The sequence below is a fragment of the Rhopilema esculentum genome, chromosome 6, assembly GCF_057945365.1.
Source record: "Rhopilema esculentum isolate cy_ngs chromosome 6, ASM5794536v1, whole genome shotgun sequence".
NCBI classification, from domain to species: Eukaryota; Metazoa; Cnidaria; class Scyphozoa; order Rhizostomeae; family Rhizostomatidae; genus Rhopilema; species Rhopilema esculentum.
In genome coordinates this window covers 8,565,407-8,588,991 of record NC_142820.1, presented here as the reverse complement: position 1 = coordinate 8,588,991, position 23,585 = coordinate 8,565,407, and the positions used below count along the sequence as shown (strand labels likewise).

At 35.6% G+C, this 23,585-nt stretch overlaps 1 protein-coding gene across 1 annotated transcript in view; it reads left to right on the top strand.

Annotated features, from left to right (window-relative positions):
- The window catches only part of LOC135685928 (ATP-binding cassette sub-family C member 5), a 40,955-nt gene that overhangs the window by 5,342 nt on the left and 12,028 nt on the right, over positions 1 to 23,585 (top strand). Inside the window, exons 5-30 of the mRNA XM_065202028.2 lie at positions 241 to 310; positions 2,490 to 2,593; positions 3,366 to 3,428; positions 4,593 to 4,677; positions 5,087 to 5,235; positions 5,687 to 5,794; positions 6,808 to 6,900; positions 7,263 to 7,356; positions 7,890 to 8,032; positions 8,556 to 8,627; positions 9,582 to 9,641; positions 10,208 to 10,272; positions 11,177 to 11,249; positions 12,324 to 12,401; positions 13,071 to 13,196; positions 13,934 to 14,023; positions 14,448 to 14,697; positions 14,954 to 15,034; positions 16,143 to 16,267; positions 16,856 to 17,587; positions 18,128 to 18,304; positions 20,153 to 20,339; positions 20,700 to 20,848; positions 21,464 to 21,577; positions 22,294 to 22,339; positions 23,407 to 23,525. Coding sequence (XP_065058100.2) covers positions 241 to 310; positions 2,490 to 2,593; positions 3,366 to 3,428; positions 4,593 to 4,677; positions 5,087 to 5,235; positions 5,687 to 5,794; positions 6,808 to 6,900; positions 7,263 to 7,356; positions 7,890 to 8,032; positions 8,556 to 8,627; positions 9,582 to 9,641; positions 10,208 to 10,272; positions 11,177 to 11,249; positions 12,324 to 12,401; positions 13,071 to 13,196; positions 13,934 to 14,023; positions 14,448 to 14,697; positions 14,954 to 15,034; positions 16,143 to 16,267; positions 16,856 to 17,587; positions 18,128 to 18,304; positions 20,153 to 20,339; positions 20,700 to 20,848; positions 21,464 to 21,577; positions 22,294 to 22,339; positions 23,407 to 23,525 — 3,453 coding nt within the window. The remainder of the gene's footprint in view (positions 1 to 240; positions 311 to 2,489; positions 2,594 to 3,365; positions 3,429 to 4,592; positions 4,678 to 5,086; positions 5,236 to 5,686; positions 5,795 to 6,807; positions 6,901 to 7,262; positions 7,357 to 7,889; positions 8,033 to 8,555; positions 8,628 to 9,581; positions 9,642 to 10,207; positions 10,273 to 11,176; positions 11,250 to 12,323; positions 12,402 to 13,070; positions 13,197 to 13,933; positions 14,024 to 14,447; positions 14,698 to 14,953; positions 15,035 to 16,142; positions 16,268 to 16,855; positions 17,588 to 18,127; positions 18,305 to 20,152; positions 20,340 to 20,699; positions 20,849 to 21,463; positions 21,578 to 22,293; positions 22,340 to 23,406; positions 23,526 to 23,585) is intronic.

Below are 23,585 nucleotides of genomic sequence, written 5' to 3'. Positions count from 1 at the left end.
CTTTGAAACATCAGAGCCATGTGGGCTAGAGACGTCTGGTTTTGCGTGCAGTAAGAAATCTATCACAGGGCACCTAGCTCGAAAGCTCAGTATAGTTCTTTCTAGGTGTGCAAAAGCTACACTTTTGATGAATATTTTTAGCAACTGTAGATCAATCGAAACTTGAATCTTTTCTGTTGAATCCTTTTTTTAAGAAATTGCATGTCTCTAGAATGGCAAGTTTTATCTGTTTTTTTCCAGCTTGTCAATCTTTGTGCCAATGATACTCAGAGGATTTTTGAATGTTGCCAGTTCAGCATCTTTTTGTTTGGTAAGTTGATCCTCAAACATACAATCAGCTCTTTTTTGCAACTATCATTTCCTACAAAATGAAAAGATTTCTGTAGCTTTTGCTTTTTTGGCTGTCGTATTTCCTTGTTTCCTGTCAAGAACAGCAGTCTTGGGTATCAAATGTTGTCCACTGACTCCGATATCTTCAAGTTATGATTATCATGTTTGATGTCTAAAGATAGTTATAATTGTTGACAATACTAACTACGATACTTGATAATTCTCGTGAAAACGTTTGTAACAATACCCTGCGAATGAACCTTTACGTCTCATAGTATTGAAGTCCCCTTAGTTAATGTCTGTTAACGTCTCATATTATCCCCTTAGTTAATGTCTGTGAAGTACTGAGAATTAAGGTCAGTTCAGAAGAAAATTTATTGACTGAGGCGCTCAAAGAAAATAAACGGTTTCTCTACTGTGGTATTATCTATTTTAATCACCTCTGAACGTATAAACGTTCTGCTATGTCTCTGTATGTTTTTGCAGCTGCGTTGAAGCTATCAACCGACTTTCTTTTATGATCGTTCCGCAACGACATAAACTTCTATCAGATATTCCATAAGATTTCGCCACTGTAAAGCTTTTCGTCCGTAAATCTTTCCATCTCTACGATGCAAATGCGCGTAAATTATCTTCAGCCTTCTTAGAGAAGAAGAAATTATTTTTGCGTAGCAGCTCAATTTTTTACAATGACCTCCGACTTTCTTGTTTGCCTCGTAATCGCAAAAAGTATTGATTTCCTTCGCAATATTTTTAGACTTTGAGACTTTGCAATTGAAAATGTTATTATCGTTCCAAAAAAATTTGCTGCTCCTCATTTTTCAGTAATTATCTGTCATCTCTTTTAATGGGCTAAGGTTTATTGTATTGGTAAAATTTTTGAATCATTGGAAAAAGAATACAAAAATTAAGCTAGCTAACATACACACATTGTGTGACATTGCATCAATACAGCGGAGTACTTACCAATCTTTATGGTACAAAAGCGAGCTACTAGCAGGCGCGACCTGGCCCGGGTGGCAAAGAGGCGATCGGTTTGAGAGTTCACAAAAGGTTTGATAATATGAATGTTGATAACTTCTAATAAATTTTATTCTTTCTTTTATCTACAATTTCTGCTAAAGTTCTACTAAAAATATAAAAATCACTAAAATAATAACAGGTTAATTTACTATTTTAATGGTTAATTTGATAACCAATATTAAAAATTAGTTTATCTAAACTGCGGGTCACTGCAAATCGCACATCGAGCCAACGAACATTACAATATCATAAAAAATTACATAAATACAAGTACAATAATAAGCAGTTAAATCCCGTTCGTTAAACGATTCAACAATCGTGGACCTAGCATACATCCCTGTCTTACCCCTGTCTTGCATCTAATCATTTTATTTAATTCCCTTACTTTTGTTATATAGCATACGAGTATCTGAATTGGTCGCCCCTCGGCTTTTTGCGCATGCTCAAAATAACAAATGCCTTTTGAAAATACACATGGTTTACAGTTTTCAACGCTTGCATTATAATTTAAATACATGCTGATAATACAGAAAGACTGTTTGTCTGCTATCTCTTTAAGTATACAGATCATTTTCCACGACATTCTCCTAAATTATCTCCACAAAATTTTTTGTCACTTAATCGTGTCAGTCAATTATTCGTAATGCCTCCTAAGACTTTGCATATATTTGTCAAAAACGATATTTCTCTGTAGTTCGATCTACGTATTCCGCAACACCGAGACTTTTCCACAGATAAGGTAATCAAAATGAATAAAAAACTCTGTTAAAAATTCTGATAAACACGGCACAAAGTCATTACAAAAAACACTATTAGGAGGTTTAACTGATTCACACAAAGTACTAAAGGTACAAAACCTGCATCCCAAATACTACCAGCCAATCAATTAACTGATAACTTCAGTGGCTGTTACTACATTGGGTTTCGTCATTAAGCCTTGCCCTCATCCAGGCCCTCAAAGCTTCAGAGCCACCCGGCAAATAGTATCCGGCCAGATCGCCGCAGGCTACTAGCGTCAGTTAAAGAAAACAATTAATTAATGGTCCTTTCCTCTAAACTTTGATTTTACCCACTTTAAATGTTGTTTAGTTCTCAAACGTTCTCTGAAAATTAGCGAAGATATCTGTCTCTTCTAGGTGCACCATTTTTGGCTATTCTGATGTCTGTTTATATGTATCTAAAATTTGGGCCATCTTCACTCATTGGTATTGGCATCATGATATTATTTCTGCCCATCCAGGTATGATCCATATGAAATTTTCTTATTAAGCCTTCATTTTAGCTTAAACCTAGCAGCTTAACAATCAATTGATAAGCTTGCCTTTACCAATATATTTTTTATCTCCTTAGATATTTTCTTTGCTTTTAAATTGTTACGTGATCAGTGTATTCAACAGTTTACTGTAAGGGCTGCTTAAGATTCAGGAAGAACATCTTTACCAAAATATTTTTCATCTCCTTAGATATTTTCTTTGCTTTTAAATTGTTACGTGATCAGTGTATTTAACAGTTTGCTGTAAGGGCTGCTTAAGATTCAGGAAGAATATGTTATTGGGATCCTCTTTCTGTTTAGAGGATCGTTACCTGTCGTATCATGAAATCTACGTTTGATGCCAGAGTTCTTGCTTGCTTGGTTACAATTAGAAAGAGATTTATGTTCAATATTCTGTAAGCAGTTGAATAATAGTTAAAAGGTGTTACCTGAACTGGTATACATTTGCACGAGGTTTTTGATAACAAGGAAGAAATATTTTCGTTATAATTGAAAGTATGATGGGGTGTTTTTCAGAAATCTACTTGTATTTCAATTTACTCGTTATATCTCATTTAGTAGGGCGTGTCAAGACGGTCAGTTTGATGTATTGTGTTCTGTTTTTGGGCGTGGCTGTGATGTCATAGCTACGTCAGAAATGTGGCTCTTGACTAATCCGTGTCAGTACTTCTTTTTTTGACACAGAAAGAAAATGGATCCAAATAGTATTTTCTTATGTATTTTCTTCATTAAATTTTAGGCTTTGCTTGGAAAACTCATTGTTAAAACCAGAGCTAAAGTTATCCGTATAACTGATAAGAGGGTAAGCTGTCTTTTGTTTTGTGCCTTAGTTCCTAATGTTGTTCTCTATGTCCTGATTTGTTGTTCTCTAGTTCATCTTTTGCTTCATTTGTTTACTGCATTTCTATAAAGTAAACGTTTCCACAAAGACTCAAGAAATGATTCTCAAACTCATTTTCCATAACCTGACAGTACAACTAACATAATGTTAACAACTTATGCTGTCGCAAATGGTTTCCAATGAACTTAAGATATAATTTTCTTTCTTCTCCGAATACTCATCGTTAATTTTGATATCCCTTCTGCTAATGAATCTCACATATTAATCACATGATATTTTCGGGTACTCAATTTTCTCCCTCATCTCAACCATATCAAATTAGACGGTAGTTGGAATTACTAAGCTGAATCACTTAGCCGTGGCATTCTGAAAACCCACGGGGCCAGATGCAGCCCGCTGTGCCAACACCTTAGGCCCGAATGTACGGGGAAGTATTCAAATTACACAGTCATTTGGGAGCATTCTTTAGGCATCTGCTGTATTGGGGCGGAAAGTTTTCCGAAAACGTATCACATTACTTAATGGTTCATCCTAGATTCCTTTTAAGCTCTTTGTGGCCTCATTGGGAAAACGAGATTATTTTTCGTGTCCCTATAAAACATTTAGTTTTCAGAGCGTTTACAACAAGTTATTTAGTGAACACTATATAGATGGAAATGCTATGAATTTGTTTTAAATTATCAAAGTAAGTTAAAAACGGCAAGCCTGATGAGGTGGAAAAATGCAGAGAACATCAGAAAGCTGATAAGAAGTGACTTTAAAGACCCAAATATTTTTAAACAAACTAAAGCTTTTTGTCTGACACTGCTCATAGTATAAACGTCCTGGCATAGAACGAAAACTCTAAGCCAGAAAATATATATACCAGGTTGTGGATCAAATTGGGCTAATCAAAAACGCGAGCACATGACTGCAATGACTGCCCAATCAGTGTGTCTTGTCTATTGATATTACCATTTTTTCTCTCCAGGGCAGTAGAATAGCCAATGCGTTTCCAGCTAGCCTTGCTGCAAGTTTTCTTATCAAGACATATCTAACGAGTCATGCCATGTTGTATTGTTGTCAGTTCAGTGTTGTCGTCATTTTGATATGTTTTCTGCTTAATTCCTGCTTTCAATTAACAAGGTAAAAATGGTCAATGAAGTCATCACATGGATAAAACTGATCAAGATGTACGCTTGGGAAATGTCATTTTCTAATGTGATAAAAGGTTGGAATTTGAGCAGCTGTACTGTTGTTGATTGCTTTGTATTAATGAACTGTAAAGGGGTACTTCTCTTTCGTCCATAAAGAAGCTAATAGGAGAGTTTGATGTTTTTTTAAGAATCGATTGTGAGGTACGATAGATCCATATTTTGTTGAAAAGTCTAGAGCAATTTACCATGTTAAAGCAGAATTCTTCAACACATGAATATGTACCAATATGATGATTTCTAATTGAGTATTTACCTCTAGCCCTAAAACAGTAGAGCATTTCTTTTAATGTCGGCTATTCAATGTTACAAATGTGATAAAATCATAAAGATTTCATATGTCTCTTGACAGTATATTTTTTGTCCATTGGATGTTTCCCCATGTGCGCATGTATGGATTTCTCATAGCCTATTCTGCGCTTCCAGAGCTAAGATCTAAAGAGAAGCGGTTGCTCGCTGGTTTACTGTTAATGCAGGCAGTGAACATGTCCATGGCAACGTTACTCTCCTCCATCGCCCCAATTGCAACATTTGCAGCTCACATTGCATTTGGAAACAACCTTACTGTTTCTGAGGTGAGTCAATAAACGGTTGAAATAGCGACCATAATATTTGTATGGCTGGGGAGGATAATTTTTAAGGGCAAGAAATATCTCCAGTGATCAAGCAATCTTAACAACGACTTCATAACTATCGAAATAAAATAAGATTAAAGTTTTTCACATTTTTGTGTGAACTTTTCGGTATATAAACAGCGCCTATAAACAGACTCAATTTATTGTATATTTCAAAAATAGATTTTTGACTACCTGATTTCAGAAAATCTTTCCAGTATATAGAGTTTCAAGTTAGCCAATTCAGTCTATACATTCATTTGCAAACATTTAAAAAATGGAAAGAGTTGTTCGATTTTAGAACATGGTTAGCGAGAAGGTAGTAAGATTTTTCCTTGCCTTTAGATATTAATTTGGAATTTTTATGGCTTTTTACTCTACTATTTTGTACTGAACTGTACATTGCCCACAGGCTTTCACCATCATTGTTTTGTTCAACATCTTCCCACCAACTATTGCCCTTCTTCCAATTGCGGTGCGTGGCTTGTCCGAGTCAATCAATGCCATAAAACGCTTTCAGGTAAGAAAACTTCATCTGAACTGCTGTCTTGTTTGTTATTCCAGACTGGTATACCGTTTACTTTCACTATATCAGATCTATTGATTTTCTCAAACGATGACGTCAAAAAAATATGTTTGTAGGGTCTTTGAATTTTGATTCCATAACCTAAAGTGCGTCGTGAAATACATCTAAATATGCAAAATCAGTTGAAGTTATTTCGAACTGGCTATGTTATGGCCACATGAGCGCAGGCTCCTGCCCTATCAAACCTCTGAAATTTGGCCTCTTTTCAAAACATTATGAACAGAGCCAATATAACTGCAATCCGTTAGCAAACTAACAAACTGTTTTATCTCCACCGAATTCTAAAAATAATTTTTGTGACCTCACACTTGAGAACTCTATTGCAATGTGCAAAACATTCCAAATCTTTCATAAACCTATGATTTAGGTAGAATAGCGATTTTTCTTGCCTGTATGCAACATCCCTTTTGTTTTATTGGACCTATCTTCGTAAATCAAAATGTAAACAGACTAGAGTGTTGCGCTCAAGTGACATATTTCCTTTTCAGTAACATGGAGCAACTAAATGATATATTAAAAAAATCAAAACGTAAAGTTGGTTTTTTAAGATTGTGATTGTGTTTCTGCCATATTTTTCAACATCCCTGTGAAGAAGCTCTGTCCATAAATTCTACAGCACAACCATACATTTATAAGGCCGCACACCCATTAACAAAAAATTGAGCATTTTTGGGATAGTTCTTTCGTTATGTCACAGACAAAATGCAGTATCTTAATAAACAGGTCCTTGTATGAAGCAAAATTTTCTTTCAAAAATTGGCGTTTTACTTATTTTGTGATTTTTTCATGATCATTTGCTGCTTTAAAGTGATTAAGAAGGATGGATAATTCGTTTAAATGATAGTGGTTTTTCTAATGGTGAATGTTATCCTTATGTGCAATATTTCTTCGGATGTTTTTTTTTTCTTTTAATTTTGAGTTCAAATCAGCTCGCTTTCTTCGTGTAGAATCTCATGAAACTCGAAGAATTTGTTCCATTTGAAAATGAGCCTAGCGATTCGTCTTTGGCAGTGAGTCTTCAGAAATGTGACTTTGCATGGGTAAGTTATGCCTTTTCTTTTCAAATTATTCCGATGTTCATGTATTCAGGTCTTGTCCTTAAACATAATGAAACTCTATATCCAAACGATTCCAACTAAACAGATAATTTAAGTTCAATTCAGTTAGGTTTGATTTAAACACTGACTCGTATAAAGTATCTGTTTTGATCCAAGAAGATCAAATTATATGGAGCCAGATATTTTTCCATCTGTTTCCTCTGTTGCGAATCGTGGGAAATTTCTCTTTGAACTGTACGTATTTTGTATTAAACTGGTAAAATTAATAGGCATATCAAATTCTTATTATACAAGATTTTGAATCTCAGCTTCAAAACCTTTTTTTAATCTAAATTCTAAATTAGAATATACCAGAAGATGAAATGAAAGAAAAAGGGAAGAAGAAAAAGACATCAAAAGCGCAAGAATCCAGTCAAGAGGCCAACGTCTATACAAATGGTTTGCCTTTTCATTTATTTTTTCGCTCTTAGTTTTATCCTCAGCAGCATTTTTACGGTTTTAATTCTAAACTTGTAGATTTAAATTGTGCAACCACAATATGATAACCCAATAGTATTTTATTGGATACTATAGGAGCAGTAAAGGTGTATTTTAAGTCCCCAATGGGTCAAGGAATATAGCAATTTTGCTATATGATGAAGTTTTGATTTTTTGGAAGGTATTTTGAAACAACAAACAACAAAATATTTTTTTAAACATCCAAGCGAAACAAATTTTCATGGAAATTTTTTCCTTCATAAACAAATCTGTGAAAAGAAGGGAAATTATGAATTTGCAAAGTTAAACGTGGTAAAAATGAATCTCTCATAATGGGGATTCAAACACTGTTAGAACCTATCCACATTTTCAAGGCACCTGCGCTCTTAACTCCTTTATACCTCTCTCTCCATTTATCACAGCAAAGTGAATCAAACTCCCCCATCTTTAGCTCAATGGGAAGTTTGCTTCATTTTTTTTGCTGTATTTTTTAGGTAAAAACGGAGACACTGAGCCCAAAGTTCAGTTCAAGAATACAGACGGTCCAAAGCGACATGGACCTGTACCAAAAGGAATCACGCCTTTGGAACTCAAACTCAGCCCGACACTTTACGGCATCAATCTCGATGTGAAAAAGGTATAGTTTTTTGTTTGTTGGTTAGACCGGGGAATTATCCTGGAGATGTTAAAAATAGACCGGGGAATTATCCTGGGGATGTTATGAATAGACCAGTGAATCATACAGCATGGAGGAGGCTTATATTTGCTATAGGGTCTGCTTACAACTATTTTAATGCATATCATATAACTTTTTTATCGGACAACTGATCTTTAAAGCTTACAGTTTTGAGCTTTTTGATTTCTTTTCAATTTGAAGGCATAATCATGTTAGTAGAATGGAATTTCATAATGTCAAGAAGGCAAAGAGTTAGAGCACCGCTCCTTGCCTTCACAGCCTAAACAACATTACCTGAACAGCTGACCTCGCTTAACCCTTGCTCTTTTTCCGATTCTTGCTTTTTTGAAAGTTACTCGCTTTTTTCAGAAGTGCTTATTTGCCTTTTTGTTGGAGATTTTTTGATGTCATCTTTGTTGGAAAGTGCGAGTTTATCTTTTTCCTTTTCGTCCTTATTTCATTTGGTTTTATGATTTCTTGTTAGGGTTCACTGGTGGGAATCTGTGGTCGTATTGGAAGTGGAAAGAGCTCGCTCATTCAAGCTGTTCTTGGTCAGGTAATTACCGAATTTTTCTAACAAATTTTGGCTTCCAACTTTAATAACCAAATCCTTGGTATCTACATACCTGTAAAAACTGGCTGGTAGTATGCGTCATTCATACTTTGTACTAAGTTGTTACGCAAAACTGGGTAGATGAAATCACAGATGGGCTTTATGTTCTTAGATAAACATATTGTGGAAAACTGCAAACAGTTGACGTTTTTATGCAGTGTCATAATACGACTCAAAAAAATGAAGCACCCATAACCTGATCGCTCTCAAAATCTTCTTCAATACTCATATTAGATAGAACGACAAAAACCAATAAAGGTATAAAGATACAGCATGGACATGCACATCAACCCGCAGTCATTGAATTTTTAAAAAGGCTTTAAAAAAAGCAAACATTTTTAGTCATACTTATAAGTTATGTACCACCAAAAGACTGTCTGTCATAAAGTGCTCGATACCGTATAGGCAAGATTGTACACGCTATTTGGTGTATAGAACAGGACGGTTCTAAGTTGCTTCTCTGATTTTCATTCTAAATGCGATCATCAGGCAACTATACACTAAGTAACGTGTCTGTATACATATTTAACATATGTAACTCTTACATGCAGGATTTTCGTATTTCTGTCAAATGGTTACTGTTTGTGACAGCAGAGGTTGACTTTCATCTTGGTTTGGAAGTTTAATAATCCCTGAAAAATGTTTATATTACTGTAAAACACTTTCTTTTTATCTCCTTCTTGGCCCTGTAATGTAGACCTGTCAGTTTCCAACAATGCTCTCCCAACTGTAGCTGATCACACGCCACCCTAAATAATTAAATGATTGAAAGTTGTATCGTGTTTCATAACTAAGCGTGTGTAAATGCTTGTATAAGATGTATAAGTAAAAGGTTTGTTTTACACTTTATAAATAATTGTCATAAATGTAACCCCATTGGGCTTCTGTTGACTCTAGATGAATCTAACTTCTGGTAGCGTGGAAGTGGAAAAATCTATTGCATATGTACCTCAACAAGTGAGTTATGCTCTTTTTGATATTGGTATAAAACCTTATCGTATCGATACTTAAACTAGATTCCAAAGGCTAAAATATTTTACAACTTAATATCGTTGCTATTAACCAAGAACATGGCAGCAAAACATAGTATGCCTTAAAATGTATTTTTCCAGTAATTTTCTAGATAACAGAAATTGCAAAGAAAGATCATTGATTAAAAAACCACATTAAACATTTTTTGTTATTTCTAGAAAGTCACTTGTGAATTTTGACAGTTTTTTCTATTAACCTGTGGTGAAGACTTTGCTGAATATTTTTACACCCCTAAATAGCCATGTTTTTCTCCCTCATTCTGTTTTACTCATCCTTGAAGCAATAATGTGATTTCAATTTCGCAAGCTAATTTAGAGTGCTGTAAAAGCTGAAAATACTCAATGAAGACAGGCAGTGTGAGACCGTTTCAGCTTTTATAGACCTTGATAGACTCTTGTTCTGACTCACGCAGTTTTTGATCGACCCATATTTTGCCTTATGTTTGTTTTGAATCCTATGAATAGATGACCACCGTTTTTTTGTTCGTGTAGGCATGGATTATTAATGAAACTGTGAGGAGTAACATCCTTTTTGGTGAGGAGTACAACGATGCAAGGTCGGTGTACCTCGGATTAGCGTTCCATGTTTTTCTTTTTATCTTAAAGGTAGCTCTCTAGTTTTCACTGTGAAATCGGTTCCCTCCCCCAGATTAACTGAAGTGATTAATTATGAAGTATGTTTACTTCAAAGAACCAAAGTATGATTTTCTAATTTTCAAAAGTGGATTGTTTTTCTTTTCAATTTGGATTTAGATTGAGTTCAATTTGTCTCCCCAATTGGTCACAATGAGCTAGTAACTTAGACCTATCACCTATCTTTATAGACCCCGAGTTTCATTTATTTAGGAACTTTCATTTGTAAAATATCACAACGCTATATTTAGCATACGAGCATTGCAATTTTCGCAACTGACAGACATTGCGCCGAGAGGTCTGTTTAAGCTAACCGAAGGGCAAAGTGATTAATATACAGTAGAAACCCGAATAAGAGAACCTGTTTTTATAAGAGCCTTTAGGCTGAAATATTAACTTTCAAACCACCTTATCAAGGTTCTTATATTTATATATAAGAATAAACGTTTTTTAAACCTAATGACACTGGTTTTTAAACCATATTCTTATACCCTATTGACACTGGCAAATTAAACCAGCTTAAAGTAAATGAGGTTATGGTATGTTGCATTTTAATTGGACAACCAAACAAGACAAATGCATTTGATTGGTTGAAATTTAGCATGAAAAATATATCTGTGTCAGTGAGAATTCTTGCGGTGGAAACATTGTTAATGTGTGCAAAACCTGTACGTATATTAGAACCTTACGGGCAGGAATTTAAAATAGCAGCCTGATAATTACCTATTTAGGCTACCAGAAAATCATAGGTTCTTTTATGCGGGTTTCTACTGTACGTTATTGATTTTGTTCAAAATGCGTGTTGTTTGCAATTGATTTTCTTTATAGGTACAAAGAATCTTGCAGTATGTGCGCTCTCAATAAAGATCTTGAAGCATTCGAAAGCGGAGATCTAACTGAGGTATTCTTTCTTTTTAAGCGAAGCACTTAGGAGATAAACATGATAACCTAAAGGCACTTGAAAGATCTACATGTGATAATAAAGCAGGGGTACAGTGACTGGAAGGGGGGTGGGGCAGAAGGGAGAGCACGCGATTTGTCAGAAAATTTCGGAATTATGCTTCTTGTTCTAGACCCCTCCCCCCAAAGAAAGATCAAGACCTACTGCGCCCCTGCCATCAAAATGTTCTACAGGCAATTGTCGTTTATTTAGGAACTAACATGTTTTTAACCTTGTTTTAGCGTGTCTATTCTTTTAACATGATTTAAGGGGGAGGGGGATAATTTACAATTCCCTCAACCTTCTCAAAGCTAGTTGCGACAAAAGCATCCTAACCCCAAAGCAACATATTTTAATTTTTTTGGGAACTAAGAGGGTGAGGGAAAGTGCTCCTTTTCCTTAGAGAAATTACAGCTTATGATAATACTCTGCGTTATTGACTTGCTTGTGTTCTTGGCAACATTCCTTCGTATTAAAGTGTTGGTCAAAATAATACTTCCTGATTAGTAAATAAAGGCTGGCTGTAGTGCTCATATGTGCGACCTTTTGAACTCGAGCGCAAAACAAAGCTTTTTATTTGTTGTCTCTCATGTCTAAATCTAATGTTTTAGTCTTGTTTCTCCCTAACTTTATTGTCATTGGAAATTGTTTACTTTTTCAGAATAGTGATCCTTCAGAATCATTATTCTTAGTCAACCAAATCATCTTTGCATCTATCGCCAAAAAAACTGAAGGATCCATATAAAAAGTATGTTTGTTACTTTTGACAAACAAGCATATTGAACAATGTCCGTTCCATAGAAGCCTGAAACTACCCAATACCGGACACTTTAAAATAATGGAAAAGTAATTCGTTTCGAAATGAACCAAACCTTATGTAAATGACCCTCAGTCAACAGACAACTTCCTACGACAGACTCTAGTTCCAATTCATAGTTATCCGCACTATGGCGGTTTCTCTGATAAAATGATGAACATTTTCCTAACCAATCAACGGTTTGCGATAAGATTATTTTTGAATGTTTTTCTCTGTAGATTGGTGAAAGAGGGATTAACCTTAGCGGTGGGCAGAAACAGAGGGTCAGCCTCGCAAGAGCTCTGTATTCCAATTCAGTAAGAGATTGTATACATAAATTGTCAGCTGTCTTCTCGGTTAAAAACTGCGCCAAACGAAATTCACTCATCTGCGACACGACAATTGAACAGAATCAAATTGAACTAATTAACTTAGGCCTAATCTGTTCCCAATCGTTCACATTTTCTTTTTAATTTTGTACAGTCGTGTTTCTTATAGTTGTGTACATAATTTTGTACATAGATTTGACAATCTTTATCAGGTTGCTGATAAAATAGATAAACCAGGAGGATAACCGTGGAATAGCTTGTCCCAATAATGCTCAAGGTAGCGTATTTACGAGTCATAAGATGCAAATGGAATGATGCACGAGAATCCTGCTCCTTATTAATGATATTTATACGAGAAAATTATATTTCCTGTCAGATTCGCATCTCCTTTTAGTTTCTTTATACTAGCTAAATTATTATAACTATATCTAGGCCATTTTTTTGCTACTTTTATGCAACTACTATTCTTTTTTCATATACCATGAAAGGTTTTTCTCTTATCCAAGGTAACTGACAGTTGTTATGTACATCTCATTCTTAAGCATTCAGCATTTAAGAAGGACTTGATTTCAGAACCACTTTGATAATATAAATGATGGTCGAGTTCCTGGCTTTCAAATGTTGTGCTATGTTCTGAAGAAGACATCTTTTTCGTAGGAATTCTATTTGCTGGATGACCCATTAAGTGCCGTCGATGCTCACGTTGGTCAATATATCTTCATGAATTATGTGAAAAAAGGACTTAAGAGCAAAACGTGCTTGTTGGTGACACATCAACTGCAGGTAACAATTTTCTGCAAGTTATAAAATAAAGCCTTATGTCAATGCCTTGAAAAATTGCTAGTGTTACGCCCAAATCGCACTCCACTCAAATGATTACTTGAGGAAGGTTATCAAGATGAGGCAAAGTAACAATGTAACTACAGATTCAGAGGGAGGGCGAGCTGATTCCGGAATGTGATTGAAGTGATAAAATGCATGAAGTTTCTTTAAGATGCTGAGTACTCGCCTCCCATCAAAAAACCGTCAGCCTCTAATTTTCTCCGCGGTTGCCAAAGTGCCCTAAATCCTATTAAAAAGCTGATATTTATCTTTGATCATTTTAACCTTTTGATTTTACTTTGTAAATTGATGGTGTATCCAGCACCACGTATCGCCTTGCGACTGTGATTAAAGAAGCAAGTTTGCAGTCTCTTATTGGCACACGCCTATCCTGCAGCCTCTTTTTGATCAAGTAGCTTAGTCATGTTCAAGCAATTGTCTTCAGGGGAAGTCAAAATCTTTGACCATTGCAGTGTTTCCTTGGAATGAACTTATCTTTCAAAATTTGCTTAACTCGTATTGTCATAAGGCATTTAATAAGATGTTTATTTTTCTTCCTTAACCTGAAGTTCCTTAAATTCCTTCGTTGATGGGTAGGAAACCTTTCAATTGCTTTGAAATATTTTTACTGGCTAAAATATTTTTAATGTGATACTAACAAATCATTGGTATAAAATACTTCTTTCATTTTTTTCTAGTACTTGGAAGATTGTGACGAAGTAATATTTATGGAAAATGGTCGGATTGCCGAGAAAGGAACCTATAAGGATTTATTAGCAGCTCAAAATGTAAAATCTCTAGAATTTTTCTTCGTTTTTCAACTTTCCTTGTAATCAAACTAAATAACACAAATCAAAGCTGTTGAGTGCTTTGAAATAAGTGAGTGCCCAGAATGCTTTTAATGTCAACAAAAACCCATAACATGAGCGAACAAAGTTAAATGACTGCTGATCTTTGAATTAAATGATTTACAAGAAAGATTTTTACAACCTTCGTTGCAAATTTTAATATGGATAATGGTATAAACCCTTTACATCTTTTATCATTGCAATTTTTTGATAAAGATTTTTATTTCTTCAGAGATCCAAAATTCCAAACAGATAATAAGTCTCTAGAAGCGCTCGACCCGAACCATTAACAGAGGCCATGCATCCAGTTTTTTGCAACACGATTAAATCATGATCAATACTAATATATCAATTATTTCTGAAGGGTTTTTCGAAGATGATTCAAGACTTCAAGCAAGAAAACCAGAAGGAGGAACAGAATGAGGCAATTGAAGCCAATGGGCTTGGTCGAATGATATCTGTGAAGAAAGAGAATACGACACCTCGTAAAACAAGGAAAAGGACTGCTTCGACCTCTTCTTCGAATTCAAGCGAGTTGAATTTTGGTTTGGTTGGCAATGATGGCGATGTGGTCGTTGAAGTTGAGCAGAATGAAGAGGAAAAAATAGAACGAGGTATTTACTACTATAGAAATGTGCTAATGTTTTAGTGAAGTATATTTGTTTGTAAATTAAAAGTATATGTGCATGGATTGTGCTGCATTCCTGTTAAAGAGCTTTCGGTTAACTCGGCTTGCTTTGCTGAAAAGTTTATGTGGAAATATTAAGAATGTATTCGAGAATTTACCTTAACTTGAAGTTGCAATTTCAAGTTAATAATGAAAACATAACATATTACACGCCAGTTAAAGTTGTTTTTTTTTCATCAAAGGGAAAATAATAGCAAAAGAGGAATCCGCTGTTGGCTCTGTTTCATGGAAAGTTTACGCTACATTTATGAAGGCCTCTGGGGGTAAGAGCCTCTGCTTCTCTTCTTGTTTCATTTCTGCGTAGCTGGAGCACCCTCTGACTTAAAGGAGATATTCAGTTTGCAATCAAAATCCATGTTAATCCAGACTTGATGATCCATTCGACTTCAAAAGGATTTCCTCTTATCTTCATGTCATGATGAAAAGTGGAAAGGTTACAGTTTTATATGTATGCTGTATATGTAATGTAATCAATCACACTAATCTGTAGTACCCCAGTTAGACATACCATCAAACCATCGTTTAAAAGACTGAGCATATAGAGAACAGACTGATTGGCCAAAAAAACCTCCAAGGACAGGCTGCAAACTCCCGAGAAACAAGCTTAACAACACCAGTTGTTTTTACGCACAAAATAAGCATAAGTCGAATTGATAGAACACCAATTCCGGCCACATTACTATTTGTTTATGTTTTGTAAGATTATTTTTCGATTCATATGTTGATTATGATGTGCTCCTGGGGGGGGGGTGCTCAGCCTGCTTTTAGGGTGGGCAGACTTGAATAAATGACAAAGCCTGCAATTCGCTTTTGAGTTTAGACTCGTGAAAATTGAAAATGGTTACTCTGGAGAAAACCGATCCCGAGAAGTGACCAATAATGTCAGCACAGCGACCTTTTGTGTTTTGTGGTTAATGAGTCAGTGTTTCTTCTCGAATTTTCATTATTTTATTAGTCAATGGGGACATAATGAATTAAGGGGACCAGAAATTCTTGAAACTGTTTCTAACTTTTTGAAATATCAAAAACCATTTTGAAATAAGGAACATCTCTATCTCATCTTATCTCTTTATGATGAACGTATGAGACCTGAATATTTTCAAGTAACTTTCTTTACTCATTTTTATAGTGAATTTGTTATATTTGTATCGTTTATAGTTAGCAATTGGTTTGTTGTCAATATTTGCGCTGGCATTTGCTGTTATATTAGTAGTTATATTACTTTCTTTGTTTTGTATTGTTAAGGTCATTGGCCATCTTAGCTTTGAAATCTTTTGTTAAAATAAGCAACAGATTCCGGTCTGTAGCTATGTCACAGATATTTCTATCTATCTTCCATTAATTTCTCAATCAGCCACCATTTTTTTGCAGGTTACTTTATTTCCGCTCTTGGGTTAATCATGCAAATATCAGTTCTTGGAATTATAACTTTCGGAGAATGGTGGCTTAGCAATTGGCTAACGACTGCAGAGAAACCTGTTGCTGAAAGGATTGGGGTGGGTTTGATTTATTCTATCTATATACAGTAAAATCTACTTAAATTGACGCAACTCAACGTATCATTTCGTTCCTGTGAAAGCCTTTAAGAAACTTTCATGCAAGAGACAGTGAATCTTGTCTTACAGTTATCCGACCTTTAAGGGGGTTTCATTGTATGTCAGCAAACCTGCTTCCTTTTTCGATTAAAACAAAAGTGGACCAATCCTAAAAAGAATAACGGGACGTTAAGATTAAATTGCATTAAACTTCGTATAATTGGATTGTCTGGATTACACTTTGAGCTTTGCGCTCTTAAATTCACGTAAAAGTTATGAGCCCCATCCGTATATGTTGGACCATGTGTTTACCAACAGTCTTTAAGTATCCCAGAGCGGGGAATGTAAATGACTGATGTGTAGAAAGCCGTAGTGAAAAAACTTTGTGCTGCAACATGTGGATTAAGTATAAATTTGTTGTGCATCAAGAATAGCATAGATCTGTAACTGCACGCATTTGACAAGTTTTCTAAAAGTAGAGTAGTTTTCCAGCCAGCCCTTTGAGTTTCCGTTATAAGTTCTTTAGTAAAATAAACGCTCTCTTTGCAGGGTAATGTGACCATGGTCGTGTTGAGCCTAGCTGACCATCCAGAGACGCCCTTTTTCATGGCGATATACGTGGCCGTCGGTGGCGCGATGTTTTTACTCCAGATGATCGCCTCAGTCATTTTCGTGTGCTTGTTTATCAGTGCTTCCACGAATCTACACAACATGGTTCTTAAGTCGATTCTTAAATGTCCTATGAGGTTTTTTGATACCACACCAACTGGGCGCATTTTGAACCGATTTTCCAGAGACTTAGATGAAATAGATGGGCGCTTGCCGTGGACAACGGAAGCCCTTGTGAAGAATAGCTCAAGAATCATCATTGCACTGGTTTTCGTTGCTGCGATATTCCCTTGGTTTCTTATTGCCATCGTACCGTTAGCTCTTCTGTTCTATTATTTGTATTGCATGTTCAGAAAAACCAACAGAGAGATGAAGCGTCTAGACAATACGTCTCGTTCCCCTGTTTTCTCTCATATAACAGCCTCGGTTCAAGGCCTCGCAACTCTTCGTGCATACAAAAAGACTGAACAATTCCAAGATATCTTTGACCGTCACGTGGATAGGAACTCGTTGCCTTTTTTCATGTTCTTTTTATCGTCACGTTGGTTTTCAATACGACTGGATTTTCTCTGTGTTGTTACATCGACAGTCACGGCTATTATCGCTGTAGTTACAGCTGGTTCCTCTGTCTCTCCTGCATTGGCTGGACTTGCAATCATGTACAGCTTAAGGGTAAGCGACACTCTCTGTAGAGATGTTCTGAGTAACTTATCATCGACTTTTAAGCCTAATAACAAACAAGAATTCAATGCTGTTGTTGCTGTTGATGCTGTTGTTGTTGCTGTTGTTGTTGCAGTTGTTCTGTAATGGCTAATATGAATTTGATAGTTCAAATTTGAAGTGGAGAGGCAACTTACCCAGATTCTCAAGTCTCACCCGTCACATTCTAGCCATGATTTTCAACCTGACATTGATCCTCTCTAGTCAAATGGAACAGTAAAGTGAATGAGGATTGATCAGTTGGTTTAATTATGGAGAACAAGCACTAAGTGCCGGTTTTTTTAATTTGCTTTTCATAAACTTTTGTCATTGGGAAATTTTTTATGCGTCCCTGAATGCTGCTCTTTGGAACTCTTTCCACATATACCGTCAAAATAAAAAAATTTTCTTGTAGCCCTCGCTGAGCTAATATTGTCACAGGCAAATCATATCAAATCTTATATATGCTCATATTTTGCGGTCTATGGTTATTCTTATGTGTACTATTTGCAGATCACGGGACTGTTTCAGTTTACCTGTCGACTTGCAGCAGAAACTGAATCTAGATTTACAAGTGTGGAAAGAATGGACCACTACGCAAGGTGTTTGGAACAGGAGGGGCCATTTGAAAAGGGAGATGCACCAGCGAATTGGCCGTCGGATGGAAGGATTGAGTTCGTCGATGTTAAGGCAAGTAAAATGTCAATTAATTGTTTCTTAGGCAAACGAAAGGGTTCAGCTGTATAATGACAAAAGAAACGAAATTATTCTTGTTTTTGCAATTACAATTAAATTTTTGCAGTTAAAGCCAGTACTTTGTCTTAAGATAGAGATGGTTATGTAGAAATTAACACTGTTTTTGATGAAGGTCAACTGATATCGGGAAATCGGATGTACTTCTTCTGCCTTTGCAAAATTTCACCGCGCGGAAAAGCTGTGAGCTATTTGACAGCAAGAAATAGCTTTTGAATTAGTTATAACCAACAGCGGTAATCATGTACGACCTAATCTGTCAGAAAGGCAACTTGTTTTGAATGTAATACACCGCTCAGTGACTGCAAATTGTTCCTGCTTGCTAAACTTGACAGTAAGCGGATTTTCGTTTATCTTATACATCACCGAAGGGTCTTAACCTGTTCCCATCGGAAATAGTTCATGCTGCTCTCGGGTGCCACATCAAGGGTCTTATACCCAACAGACAGTTGAATTATTATAACTGAAATTTCCTTTGAAGCTATTTGAGAAAATCTGCGAGGAACCCTTAGGTGCTATCAAACAAAAAGCCATGTAGTGAAACGGAAAAGTGAAAAAGATTGGATATTACGAATTTCGTCAATGAATCAATCATTTGGACAAAGTGGAACTATTGGTTTCCTCAATTTTGATTCACTTTGGTCAAAAAAATTAAACCTAGTACACACATGCTGTAAATGATATTGTAGACAGAACACACTTATAATTTCTTAATTAAATTATTATTCTTCTTAAATTCAAAACGCTTTTCTTCCAATTCACGTTATATGTTCTGTTTGGTTTGTTTTCACAAAAAGCTGAAATCGCTTTCATATTTGATACGAATGACCCTTTTCTATCGCTTATCGACAAGAGCCAGTTTGTAAGAAACAGATGTAACGATCAAGGTTCTTCTTATGACGGTGAATAACCGGTGTATAACTAGCCCGTTGTTGGAGCGATGGGCTAGGCCAAAGGGCCTAGGCCCCGAGTAAGTAACGCACAGAAAGACTAACTTATATCGTGATCAACACATACTAATGACATAAACAAAAGCTAATTAACAGGACAATACGAGCGTCACACTAAATGTTGAAAGACAAACACATATGACGTTTTCAGACGTTTTCAGAAATTCGTTCGTGATCAAAACACAGTTCAACCTGAACATGGAAGGAGGTAACGCTAAAAAGGGTCAGTTTTCGTGGACTGAAAAAGAAACTACGCTACTTTTAAAAGTAGTATTCGACTACAAAGCTGCAAAGCTTGCAGATTGACAGAATTGGGAAACTGTGAGGACAAAGTACGACGACACATCGTCAACGTTTCGTAATAATTCTTCAACTCAGTAGTCTGTCAACTTTATGTTCGGTTTTCTGGCGCCAGAAAGGCACTGATTACACATTCAAACTACCTCGAATTGAAAAATATTCTGTCTCACTTTCGACAAATAACGTAGACGGATCCGATCTGGACCAGATCCACCCGTTTAAACGGGATCCGGTCCAGATCGGATCCATACGGGATCACCTCTGAAAGCGACACATAACGACACTTAACGACAAACACTTACAAAATACAGACATAACAAAAGCAGGTTTTTCTTTATTTTTCTCAGCTGAGGCTTGGTAGGTTCTTTCGTTGCTCTAAGTTTTTGGCAAGTCAATGCTCGGTGTTCTTGTGAAGTTTTTTTCTTATAGAACGCCTGTAAGGGTGTGTGATGATACTCTTAAGATTTTTTGTAAGGCTGTATGTAGCATTTTTTAAAAAGTCAGCGCAAATGAGAATGTATTTTGTCACTTATAGCTAAGGTATCGACCCAACCAGCCATTGGTTCTGAAAGACGTCTCGTTTTCAATCAAAGCCATGGAAAAAATCGGCATTGCGGGTAGATCCGGTGCTGGGAAGTCAAGCATTTTCGTGGCTTTGTTACGATTAGCTGAAATTGACGAAGGACAGCTATTAATCGATGATCAAGATATCTCAGAAATCGGTAAGTAATTTCGTTTTTTTTTCAGTTATCAGTGAAACCTTTTCACTGATAACTGACGTGATCCTCTGAAAATTTAACCGATATTTTGTTTTACAATATTTTCCTGCTTTTAGGTTGAATTCCATGGATGATCAAATTCTTCTCTTTAAGATCGCACAAATCCTTTTGGTATTATGGTTTTTTGTAAAACATACGTAGTAAGTTATTTGTCAGGGACCACAGAAAAATCATTCAACAAACTCCTAAATGCCACATGTAACAAAATGTATACATTCGATGAAAGATAACGTACCAGACTTTTATGAAAATGTATATACTTATCTAGCTTGTTCGTGAAACTGTCTAGCTTTTTTCATTTAGGACTGACAGATCTTCGCTCGAAACTGTCAATCATTCCGCAAGACCCTGTGCTGTTTGTGGGTACCTTGAGGTATAACCTTGACCCTTTTGGAAAACGCAGTGATGAAGAGCTTTGGCTTGCTCTTGAGAAAGCTCATATGAAAGACACTGTAAGTACGCTGTTCATTATTTGTTTGCAAAATTTTCCTGAAATGGTGACATCATGTAAGGCTACAGATTTTTCACAATTTCCTACAGGAGTTCACTTGTGGGATAGTACTTCATTTGTGATGTAAAGATATTGAAGAAATAAATGAAAGATATTAAATTATACTTGCGATCAAAAGGATCTGATAGCTATTTACTGGATCTATTATCATAGATTAATCGAACTTCATATAGAGACAACACATTTGGACTGCATATTGTAGAAAGGTGGCGATAAATATTTGATATCATTTATTAACTGTAAATAAGTATTGTATTCAAATATGATTACTGTTTGTACCCACCTCTAGCGCTTTACGATAATATCAATCTCAAAGAGAATTTTTTCGCCCCGGAATTGGTTGATTTAAGGCCCTTTATGATTCAATTTTCCAATTTATTTCATTCTTGGCTGGACCTGGCAATAAAATTAGCTTTTTTGAATTGATAGATCTTTTCTTTCTGAATTGAATTGAATTCTTTCTGAATTGAATTGAATTCTTTTTGAATTGATAGATTTTTCTTTCTGAATTGAATTGAATTCTTTTGGAAGTGAATGCTCTTTTCTTTCTCAACAGGTTGCAAACCTTCCGCTAAAGCTTGAAACTCTGGTTGTTGAAAATGGTGAAAATTTTTCTGTTGGAGAAAGACAGTTACTGTGCATGGCAAGAGCCTTGGTTCGAAAGAGCAAGGCACGTTTTTCTTACTTGCTTTTTCACGAATTATTTCAAGCACTTGTAAAGATCTAATTGCAATTGATAATTTATTTTCGTCATTCCATTGTCTATGATCTTTTTAAAATTTATAAGAAGACAATTCATTGGGACTATGGACATCTAATATGAAATACCTAATCTGTTTTTCACAATTTCTTCGCGAATATTTCTGATATGTAGATACTTATTAACAAGCTGTTGCAAACTGAGAGATTTTGCAGGAATAAACGTTTCTTGTTACAGTTTCACAGTATTATTCATTTGAAACTGTGTTTATCTATTTTTTTTCTTTATCATATTTTTCAATCGCTTTTTGCATTCATTTCGAATCAGTTTTCGATTTTGTTTGTTCAAAGTCTTTTCATTCTATGCTCCCTGATGTCTGTTGTAACTTTAAAATATTTCATATGATTATTTAGACATTTTACTTGTAGACGTTTTTTTGCATTTTGGAAAGTGCATTTACGAAAATCTGTTTCTAGAAGATCGACATATTAGTAGCTTAAATGCAGCCAGTGAAATTTATTCATTAAGAGATTGTTATGCTTCGTCAAATTTCCTCAGTCAGACCCAAAATGGTTGTGATTGTGAACTTCAATATCTTCTTCCGTATTTTGAAAAAGTCAATATCATCCATGCTACTAAATTTTGTTAACAATTGCTGATTTTAACAGGCGGTTGTTTCTTTTTAGGTTTTGTTGCTAGACGAGGCAACAGCAGCCGTTGACACGCACACAGGTATAGTGAATAAAACCTTTATCTTTTATATCTCATAACACTCATTAACAATTGTTTGTGTATTTGTTAAAACCTTGCATCCAAAAGGAGGTTCTAGGACACAGGGTGATATTACCACAACTCAGGATTCCTATACCTGGAATCACAGAGAGCTGACAACTCTCCTTACTCCAAGACAAAGTTTGGCCATGTCAGCAACTCAAAAATGTCACAGATAACAACTAAGGGGGGTACTCATTGTTAATTACCCTATACACATTTGCATTAAAGTATGCAAGCAAAGATGTTTTTTGGGAATAAATTAAAAGTATTTTAAAATGTTCCACGATCATACCAAGAAACACTAGCACTTTTTAAGAAGTTTTATTCAAATACTTTTTTGTGGAAGGCCATTTATCACCCTGCCAGCTTCATTACAAGATGACATCATAATGCTGAAGAATCACAAAACTCTCAAAGATGCATATTCTAAAACCCAGCTCAAATTGATCAATGATCTTGAAAGTTTAAGACTACTAGTGCAAGAAAATTGATTAACAATTTTTGACGACGTTTGGGTTACCTACTCGAGCCTGATTTTGGTGGTGTAAGTGTTTTGGTAGGGAAATCGTTTGCCAGATATAGAATCATTGCATCCTATCCCGTGCTAGAAGAGTCAACATGTACTTAACGTTTATAGGCCTTTTGCTTTCAAATTTATTCCTTAAGAATATTTATTAATAGATAGGGGGCTGTCGTGACTAAATACACAGGGAAATTTCCAGAAAAGTCTTGCAAATGCTATATAGATATTAAAAACAAGGCATTTTCAAAGCTCTTTCATTGAGAGAAAAGATGTACAGAGTTTCAAATAATAGTATAGCTAACATTTTTTTGTGCCATGGACAATCATCCTGATTGTCTCTTATGTTCATATTTCCATCAGTACTTGTGCAGCGTGCCCTATCAATAATCTGGATCACTAACTACCAATGTTGTTAAACATAAACAATTAAAGCATGAATAAGCAAAGGCCAGACTTTTTTCGATGTGGCATGCATTCTATCGATGCCTTCTTTTTTTCGTAGACACAAATATTCAAATTACAATACGTGAAGCATTCAAAGATTGCACAGTATTAACAATAGCTCATCGGTTAAATACAATCATGGAGTGTGACCGGATAATGGTCGTAGATTCTGGTCAGGTATGTTAAAAAATGTCCTGCCATCTTTGTTTGTTCTATTATATGCTCTTTGATCTTGAA